The sequence below is a fragment of the Oryctolagus cuniculus genome, chromosome 5, assembly GCF_964237555.1.
Source record: "Oryctolagus cuniculus chromosome 5, mOryCun1.1, whole genome shotgun sequence".
NCBI lineage: Eukaryota > Metazoa > Chordata > Mammalia > Lagomorpha > Leporidae > Oryctolagus > Oryctolagus cuniculus.
This window is the reverse complement of record NC_091436.1, coordinates 43,375,025-43,384,976: the sequence shown is the minus strand read 5'-3', so window position 1 is coordinate 43,384,976 and position 9,952 is coordinate 43,375,025. Positions and strand designations below refer to the sequence as shown.

The 9,952-nt window shown below is 38.8% G+C and overlaps 1 protein-coding gene across 2 annotated transcripts; it reads left to right on the top strand.

The window, feature by feature from the left end:
* Positions 1 to 521: 521 nt before the first annotated feature.
* On the top strand, positions 522 to 9,627 carry CENPW (centromere protein W). 2 transcript variants are annotated; one of them, XM_002714804.5, is made up of 3 exons: positions 522 to 843; positions 7,505 to 7,618; positions 9,415 to 9,627. In XM_002714804.5, exons 1-3 carry the CDS (start codon positions 718 to 720, stop codon positions 9,439 to 9,441), a joined length of 267 nt encoding a protein of 88 aa, XP_002714850.1. In that variant the 5' UTR covers positions 522 to 717; the 3' UTR covers positions 9,442 to 9,627. The 2 variants fall into 2 exon arrangements, with proteins under 2 accessions (XP_002714850.1, XP_051710320.1); XM_051854360.2 differs by lacking the exon at positions 9,415 to 9,627 and having other exon boundaries at positions 538 to 843; positions 7,545 to 7,622.
* Positions 9,628 to 9,952: the final 325 nt, after the last annotated feature.

Below are 9,952 nucleotides of genomic sequence, written 5' to 3'. Positions count from 1 at the left end.
CATGATTCATATGAGTAGTTAAGTTTGAGAACTACTTTATGGTAGCACAAAAGCAGGAAAAGTAAACTGCTTTACCTTGGAAAGGCTAAAATTAGTTAGCATTAGCATTTTAATTACACTTTAACGTTACTGCATGGGTAAGTTGAAAAGGACCAGCATTTGTGAGAAGATGCAGCCATGAGAAGACTAAGGTTAGGACAAATGAAATTATGTGATGAAAGCGTGAATTGTTAGCTATTAACATCAGAAAATCATGCCTTGCTTGGAAGGAACTCATTCTTAAAGAATCCTGGGAAAACATCACAAACTTTTTTATATTCACCTACTTTTTAGTTCACTGGTCTTAAGCTCAATATTGAGCGAGATCCTGGCGAGCAATAGCGGTTGCCTCAGCACACAACCTAGAGCACCGCCTTTCTAATAGCGCCCAGGTTAAAGGAAGCCTCAGCCTTTATTATGACGTCACGGAGCGCCAGAGCCCGCCCTCCGTGGGGACTTTCCACTCATACGTCCGGCGCTTCTGGGGGCGGGGCTTGCGTAGGGTTACGTCACTACCGAGCGCCCAGCGCGCTCCGTTGGCGGCGTATTCAAACGTTTGGACCTGGATCTTGGGACCGGAAGAGCCTTGGGCGGGGCGAGGTTGTTTTTCTTAGCCTCGACGCCGTTCGGTGCGTGGAGGCCCTGGAAGCCCAAGGCTGCAGGTCCCTGAAGGAGAGCATGGCACTCTCGAACAGAGTCTCCCAGAAGACGAAAGTAAAGCGGAAGGCTCCCCGCGGCTTTCTGAAGCGCCTTTTCAAGCGGCAGAAGCCACACCTGCGACTGGAGGCGCGTGGCGATTTGCTGGTGAGGTTCCACCGTTCTTGGGGTGGGCGTGCTCGGGATGTGCGTGTGTGTCGCGTGGGGTGGGGTGGGTGGGGGTGTGAGACACAGGGAGTGACCCCCAGCCTTAGTCTCTCTGCTCCCAGCTCCCACCTTTCGCGGACCCACGTTCTATAAATGACCAGAAAGCTTTGTCCCACCCTGGCGTGTCGTTCTTATTCCTCACGCATAGTTGTACCAGGGTACCGGTACCCCGAATTATAGATATCTGGACCTTTGTAATGGGAGGCTGTTAGCCACCTCAGCTTAAGAAGAAAATTTAACTCTTCAGTTCCCGTTTATAGCTTTTAAATATCGCTGTGAGATACACTGGCACTATGATTAATGTCTTGCGGAGGGCTTGAAAGATATTGTCTATTAAAACTAGCTTTAACTGTTGTAAAGGCATTGGCCATTTGCCTTTTAAGCGCGTCCCTCCCTTTCTCCTTTTTTATGTAATTAACCAAGCATTTTGCCCTGTTTCCTTTTAATTAGGCCACTTAGTAAAGAATCTTGATTCAAAGATTTCTTTCTTTTAAGATTTTTCTTTTAAACAAATGTATTTGTAAGCAGAGTTACAGAGAAGAGCAGAGCGAGAGAGAGAGAGAGAGAGAGACAGAGAGAGAGAGAGAGAGAGAGAGAGAAAAGAAAGAGAAAGAGAAAGAGAGAGAAAGGAAAAGAGAGAAAGAGAGAGGAAGAGAGAGAAAGAAAGAAAGATCTCCCATCCACTGGTTCACTCCATAAGTGGCTGCAACCTCAGGGGCAGGCCAAGCCAGGTGCCTGGAACTTCTTGGGTCTGCCACCTGGGTGCAGGCGCCAAGGCATTTGGGACATCTGCTGCTTTTCCAGGTGCTTTAGTAGGGAGCTGGATCGGAAGTGGAGTCTCAAACTGGTGCCCATATGGGATGCTGACATCTCACGCGGAGACTTAACTTGGTTTGCCACCACATTGTTATCCTCCCAGAGATTTCTAAGTAGGGTGCCCTCGACTGTGACTTAATTTTCCTAGACACATAATAGAGCATAGAGCATATGTTTAGTTCAATTTTAAGCCAGACCACTAAAGCCTATTTATCAGGCTCAATATCCAAAGCATGAAGCTCTCATAATAAATAGCCAAACAAACACTATAATAATAATGTTTCTGTCTTGAAATAAATCCATTTTGTGTGTTGACTATCTGAAGCACATGTTTCTCTTGCAGAAATAACATCATTTCCCTAGGCTTAAACAATAGGAAGCACTACTTGTGGCTTGTCACAAGAACTTTTTTAGTAAAGCAGCCATTGTAAGTGGGCACTTACTTTTCCATGATATCAAGGAAAGGAATCGTGGCTGTTAAGGGCATCCGCCATAGATATAATGCATCATTCCAGCTGTTCTTAAGCCACCTTGGTTTCTTTACCAACTATTTTCTCTATAGCTTCTCACAGATCTCTGCTGCTTTCCCGTTTGTTGCCTCCTTGCAAGATTTCTCTTTTTACTAGATAAGTATATAACTGTCTCTCCTTTTCTCTAATTCAATCTAAGAAGCCAAAACCCAACATCCACTCCCTCCCGTAGAAGGGGACTACTGATATCGCCTGCCTGCCTTTTTGATCCTTTCTTCTATAAGAAAAGGTAATACATGCTGTCTTGTACCACATGCTGACAGTGATAGAGGTAGTACAGATTAGCTGGATTAAAGTAAAATTCATTTGCAAAACATTTTTGGTTAGTTTACTCTGGAGTTGTCACTGGAGTTTGTAAATAAAGAAAAAGGAAATCTACTTGATCAAGGATGGCCACAAGACTGCCAGTATGTACAAATGGTTGGGTAGGACTTTCCCAAGTAGTTAACTTGTCCCATATCCACCCATTTCTGCCCTTAAGGTGACCTGTGGACAGGTGAACTCCATAATGGAGTGATACCCAGGTATGGCAAAGAAAGGAGTTGAAATTCCAGGCGGTTGGGTCTATGGGTTGGGGGAAAGGAAGTTCTTTTGGCCACCAGCTGTTCTCAGGTGGTATGTTTGTTTTTGACTTTCGTAAAACAGTGCTTCTTTACTGTCTTGAATATGCCATGCATCACTTTATTTTCTATGCTTATGATTTTCTACTTGCTTTCATAATCTTGCTTTGCAGGTGCCCCACACCATTCACAATGTTTTTTATGGTTAAAACAGCCTACTTTGATTTCTTCTCCTTTCTGAACTTGACCAACAATAAGTACGTACATCCTGGGCCCATGTGATGAAGCTGGTTAAGCTGCCACCTATGATGCTGGCATCCCATAGGGGTGTAAGTTTGAGTCCCAGCTGCTCCACTTCCAATCCAGCTACGTGCTGATGCACTGGAAAAAGCAGCAGATGTCCTTGGCTCATGTGCTTGGGCCCTGTCACTCATGTGGGAGACCTGGATGGTGTTCCCGTCTTCCCTGGCTTCAGCTTGGCCATTATGGTCATTTGAGGAGTGAATCAGTGGATGGAATAGCTCTCTTTCTGTGTCTCTCTCTCCTCTATAACTCTGCCTTTCGAATAAATAATTAAATCTTCAAAAAAAAAAATAGAATATATACCATACTATTTAGCTGTTCTTATACTGTTCTTTGCAAGTCTTGTTTTGATGTCTCCCAGTGTAGTATGCAGCTTCTTAGCTTCTTGAGGGGAAGGAACCATATCTATTTTTTTTTTTTTGGATCCTATTATTTTTAGCTGTTTTTTGTACAAGGCATTTCCTCTGCCTGTCATTACTCTGCTCCACTTGGCAAACTCCAATTCTTTCTAAATCAAACTCAGAAGCTGTATCTTCAGTGAAGCCTTCCTTCATCTGCTTAGAAAGGTTAAGTCTTTCTCTCTGTCATTGTGGTCATGCATTTGTCTTTACTTTCTTTATGGATTTCATTCCTCCATTGGTCTGCAAACTTGAATTGGGATTGAGTGTAATATCTTGAACATTCAGTAGTTGTTATGCATGATAACCATATGTGGATTAATATTATTTCTAGTTCCTTATTCATATTTTCTTGGTTTTATAGTTCTGTACTGGCTTTTTGTTCATTTTGTTTTATAGCTATTTCATTGTACATGGTCACTTCAAAAAATATATGGAAATGGGATTAAAATGTAAGTTCATTTTGCCACAAAAAATTTGAAATGAAATGGATGCATATGAGGGGATCTTCAAAATTAAGGAAAAATACATATTATAAAGAAAAAACTATGGGTTTCAAACTTTTTGATAAAAAATTTTATTTTCATTTTATTTGAAAGGGAAAGAGACAGAGACAGAGATCTTCCAACTGCTGGTTTACTCCCCAGGTACCTACAGCAACCAGGTTGGGCCAGACCAAAGCCAGGAGCTAGGAACTCAATCCAAGTCTTCCATGTGGGTGGCAGGAACCTAAGTACTTGAACCATTATAGTGGGCTCCTAGGGTATACCTTAAGAAGAACCTAGAATTAAAAACTGGGCCAGGAATTGAACCCCAGCACTCTGATTGGGATGTGGACATTTCATCAATGTCTTGACCCCTGTGCCAAATGCATGCTCTTTAAATTTTTTTTGCATTGTTATCTTAATTCCATTTTTCAACAGACTTTTTGAAGTACTATTTATATATCTCCAGGGCCAATAGTGGAGAAAGATTTAACATTTATTAAGCTTAAGTAAATTGTTCAGTTTTCTTGTGTCTCACAGTTAGCTTTTGGATTTATCACAGAGCATTTTTTTTTTTTTGGCAAATACCTAGTTGCTTATGTTTTATGTAAAATTTGGAAGTGCTGTGCCAAAGGGAGGTCAGATTGGCCCAGTCTTTTGTTTAACTGAGACTGTGAAGTAGCTATTTCTTTGTAAATTATCTTTGGATTTGCCCTTCCTGTAGACTGATTTTTTTAAGTAAATTCTTGATGGAACAGCTTACTTTTTTCAAGTTTGAATGCCTAGTTAAAGGCTTGAAACTAGTTTTTTTTTTCTGACCATTTTAATTTAAGCCTCAGAGCATTTGAGTGACATCACTTAAATGTTTTATATCATAGGTATAGGTCACTTAAAACAATTACTGTTACATTTAAAAATACTAATTTGCCTCAGTATCCCTGGCTCATACCCATGTAGAAGAAGAGGAAAGGACAGTCCATGTAGGTTTGCAGCATGAATGAAGTCTTTAGATAGTGTGGGTTACTAGGATTGACTTAACAAATTTTTTTTATCATTATATGGGGAGATATGGAAGAGTCTTTTGTTCTTCAATAATTATTGGCTACCTATGTGTGTGAAACTGTTGAAAAGGATATATAGAGTTCTTGTCCTGAGAGTATGTTAAGTGAGAAATCAACATATGATGTGATAGGAAGTTTAGGGTGCTATTATGTACAACCTTACATCCTGGGGAAGCTGTAGGTGTTTCAGGGAACTCTACAAATCAGTAGGATGCCTAGGGGTAAAGTTGCATTTGAATTCTTAAAGAACTTCAGAAGACTGAAGTATAGAACCAGAAGCTTAGAAAGATTAAGAGGCGCAATAGGAAAGGCCTAGTCAGTTGAGGTTTAATGTTACTGAATTTGGAATGATTCATTATAGCATCTGGAAGCTATTTTTTAAAGACTGATAAAATTATGCCATATTAAGGAATTTTGGCTGTACCAGTTTACATTCCCACCAACAGTGGATTAGGGTTCCTTCCTCCCCTACATCCTCACCAGTGTTGTTTGTTGATTTCTGTATGAGAGCCATTCTAACTGGGGTGAGGTGAACATCATTTTTTTTTTTTAAGGTTTATTTATTTATTTCAAAGGTAGAGTTACAGAGAGGCAGAGAAAGAGAGAGAGAGCAAGTGGTCTTCCATCCGCTGGTTCACTCTCCAGATGGCCACAAAGGCCGGAGCTGCACCGATCCAAAGCCAAGAGCCAGGAGCAAGGAACTCTGGGTCTCCCATGTGGGTGCAGGGGCCCAAGGACCAGGGCCAACTTCTGCTTTCCCAGGCCAAAGCAGAGAGCTGGATCAGAAGGGGAGCAGCCAGGACTTGAACCGGCACCCATATGCTGGCACTGCAGGTGGAAACTTTACCAGCTATGCCACAGCGCTGGCCCCCTTGATGTGGTTTTGATTTTTATTTCCCTGATGGCTAGTGATGCTTGTAATTTTTTCAAGTGTCTGTTGGCCATCTGAATTTGAACAGGATTGAAATCCTAGAAATCAGTCCATACCTTTAAAGGCAATTGCCTTTTGATAAGGAGACCAAGATGCACCATGCAGAAAGCAACCACTCAAGCATAAACCCGCTGCTTCTGAATGCAAGAAACTGGAATTGGGGGCGCTGGGACTCAAACACAGGTTCTCTATGAGTATGGGATATAGGCATGTAAACTGCTGGGCCAAATACCTACTCCTATTTTGTATTTTTATCTTGAAATAAAAATTCTCAAGCACGTACAGAAGTTGTGGAGTTCACATGTATCCTTTACCCAACTCTCCACAATGCTAATAACATCTTACTTAAAAACTACTACTCTTTGTAGGCTTAAAAAGGATTAAAAATATATATGATTATTTTATGATTTTTCATGACAAGTAACTTGACCTTTGTACATATGCTTTTCAATTCAGTAAATTTAAAAAATTGTAATTGATATTTTTGAATACTTTAAACTAGTGGTTAAAAAATCTTAGTCTTGGGCCTGCGCTGTGGCTCACTTGGTTAATCTTCCGCCTGTGGCACCAGCATCCCATATGGCGCCAGGTTCTAGTCCCAGTTGCTCCTCTTCCAGTCCAGCTCCCTGCTGTGGCCCGGGAAGGCAGTGGTAGATGGCCCAAGTGCTTGGGCCCCTGTACCTGCATGGGAGACCAGGAGGAAGCACTTGGCTCCTGGCTTCGGATTGGTGCAGCGCGCTGGCCGTAGCAGCCATTTGGGGGGTGAACCAACAGAAGGAAGATTTTTCTCTCTGCCTGTCTCTCTCTCCTGTCTAATTCTGCCTGTCAAAAAAAAAAAAAAAAAAAAACTTAGGATAAGAGTGTAAAATATAGTTATTGATGTGTTTTGATTTAAAATTTAAATTATAAATTTAAATATTTGACATTAAAATCAGTATCACTGGTAACTTAATAGAGTCCTAGTGTTACTCTCTATGATCTTTGGTCTGTTTTACATAGCCGTATTTTATGTATTGCAGTGACTCATTCTCTGTGAAATCTAAGATTGGCATATATTAAACTGAATCCTATGTAACTTTAAATAGAAAAGTTGCAGAGGCTGGCATAGTGGGATAAAAGTGCTGCGTGTGACACTGGCATCCTATATGGGTGCCAGTTTATGTCCCAGCTGCTCCACTTCCAATCCAGCTCCCTGCTAATGGCCTGGGAAAAGCAGCAGAAGATGGCACTAGTGTTTGAGCCCCTGCCATGCACATGGGAGACCTGGATGAAACTCCTGGCTTTAGCCTGGCCCAGTGCTGGCTTTTTGTGGCCACCTGGGCAGTGTACCAGTGAATGGACAGTCTCTCTGTCTTTGCCTTTCTCTCTCTGTAACTGACTTTCAAAATAAATAAAAAATGTCTTTAAAAAATAGAAAATTTATAATAAATTTTTGGATCTTTAGTTTTTAAAAGGCATCATTTCAAAGCATCAGTGTTTGAGTTTAAAAATCCATTCTGATTTTTTTTCTTTTAAAGGTTCATCTGAACTGTTTACTGTTTGTTCATCGGTTAGCAGAAGAGTCCAGGACAAATGCTTGTGAGAATAAGTGTGGAGTCATTAACAAGGATCATGTACTGGCTGCTGCAAAGGTAAAATATGAATTTCTTTTCTTGATCAAGAATTAACTTCAAAAACAACCACCTAATTCATCACTTCTGCCTGATTTGTATAGTTTAATCAGCTTTGTTGATAGGAATGGGCTTTTCAGGACAATGGATTTTAATTATGGAGTTAATTTTTTTTTTTACCCTAAGTGCATGTACTGGATTTCTAATGGTGAGATTAATGGCCACTTCCATATAATCATTTAGGGAAGAAAATGCAGATTTGACTACTAATCTGTAGGCTGAGATGGTTTATCACTTTAAATTTTGTCAAAACTTCTTGATCATTTATAATTATTCTAATTACCTAGTTACTTAATTTTCTCACTCTGAGATTTGAGTGACATAAATGAAATCTCATATAAACAGAGAAGATTGCATTTATTGGGATTTCTGTTTATTGTGAGAATATAGTGCTTAGGGGAGAGTTTTCCAAGTATGTGCCTGAGCACATTATTTTCAAAAGATGTAGTAGATATCTTACTTCAACAGCTTTTGTGTGCACATAGGTGTAGATAAATAACATACGATATCTCCTGATTAGTCACACTGTTACTGTTTATATGTAGAACTTATTTGTGTAAAAAAAAAAAAAAATGCAAGAAACTGGCCATTACAGTTGACAGGGGAATAATGGGGTAGACTTATTTTTGACAGTCTGTCTCTTTGTAGACTTTCTTGTCTTGAGATTTTTTTGGTTTGGAATAATTATAGACCCATAAGAGTGCAAAAAATAATTGAGTTCTCATGTACCTTTTATCTGCTTTCTCACGATGCTACCATATTATGTAACTAGAATTATGTAAAGTTATAAAAGGTTATAAGAAACTCTGTTTAACTTAGAATTTTGTAAATTTTTTGGAAACATAGTCAGCATTTTGCAACTCAGTTGAGTAGATAATAACTTTCTTTTGCAGTACCCATATTAACATCTTGTATAACTGAGAAATATTGGCCTAGATTATAGACCCGTTTGATGGCTTCTGTGGAAGCCTCAAATATGCATGTTCTGGCATTCCTTCAGGGACTTTAACTTCTCTTGTGCTGCAGAACATTGCATCAAGTTTCTGGACAAGTAAATTCAAAATAAATATTGCTCTGTAGATAATGCATGGATTAAGAGTGTGAAGAGTGTATGTCATTGTTTTAAACTTAGGGTTTGTGTTTTTTTCTTGTTAATAAACCAAAGGTTGTATTTACCTAAAATAAATTCATCAAAAAATGTTGGAGATATTCTGGCCTTTTGTTCTTAGCCTTCTTATAACTGAACATCTCCTTTTTTCCATATTTCTGCCACAGGCTGTATATTTTGAAAATTGTCTGCTTAACAAAGCTGTATAAGATAAGCAATGTTGGTCTATAATTGATAAAATTCCAGCCCAATGCAAGAGTTTTAGAATTATAGTGGATTTGTATGAAATGCCTGATTTATAATAGATTTTTGAGCCTTAGAATACTCATCTCTTGGTAAATTGTCCAAAAACCCCTCAGGTTTGAAATGAGTGATCTGGATTCTTTTTGGTTTACAATTAAAAGAAGTTAATATCTGGAGATGACAATAAACCAGGTTTTGAGAATTTTAGGCATGCTTCACATTCATTGAGAGAAACAGAAATCTAAGACCATTTATAAAGCAGATTCCTTAAAGAGCCTCTAAATTGGGTTTTATAATTTTAGAGTCTTGTATACTATGCACATAGGACTACCTTACTTTTCATTGAGGAATTATGTTTTATTTTGCATAGGTATGTTATTAATCCTCATTTTTTCCCCCCTCACAGGTTATTCTAAAGAAGAGCAGAGGTTAGAAGTCAAAGAACACGTTCTTGAAATACCATGTATTATTTTAGGTAGTAATAGGTCATAAGAGCACTTTTATGGAACAGTTCATAATGTGGATTATTAAAATACTGGATAGTACAGAGATTCATGTATATATTCTTTTGTTGTCATTGAGTGTGTGAAATAAACATATAGAACTTGTTTTATTTTCAGCATTATGTTTTATTCATTTTAAGTGGCTTCTAGTTCATTTTATTGCTGTTTTATTGCTATTGCAAATGTTTTATTTACCTAAAATAAAATTTTAGTGTAAAGCAGCTTGGAGAGATTTACTTCTTAGAATTAAGTTTATATGTATTTGGATTCAACCATAATTATGGAATTAATTTACTCTTTAAAGAAAGACAAAAATGCAGTTAAATGTAGGTACAATTTAAATACTGATTTCAACTTTTTAATGTGGAGCAACTGAGTCTATTTTTGTTTCATACGAATGATAATGGCATAATTTTCATGAACATTGGCCGAGTTTTTCAA

Bases quoted from the DNA above. Each gene is read 5' to 3' on its own strand.
- CENPW (XM_002714804.5), top strand. From the start codon at position 718: ATGGCACTCTCGAACAGAGTCTCCCAGAAGACGAAAGTAAAGCGGAAG. The intron at 844-7,504 runs GTGAGGTTCCAC...TTTCTTTTAAAG, and splicing joins AGGCGCGTGGCGATTTGCTG to GTTCATCTGAACTGTTTACT. The intron at 7,619-9,414 runs GTAAAATATGAA...CCCCCCTCACAG, and splicing joins ATGTACTGGCTGCTGCAAAG to GTTATTCTAAAGAAGAGCAG.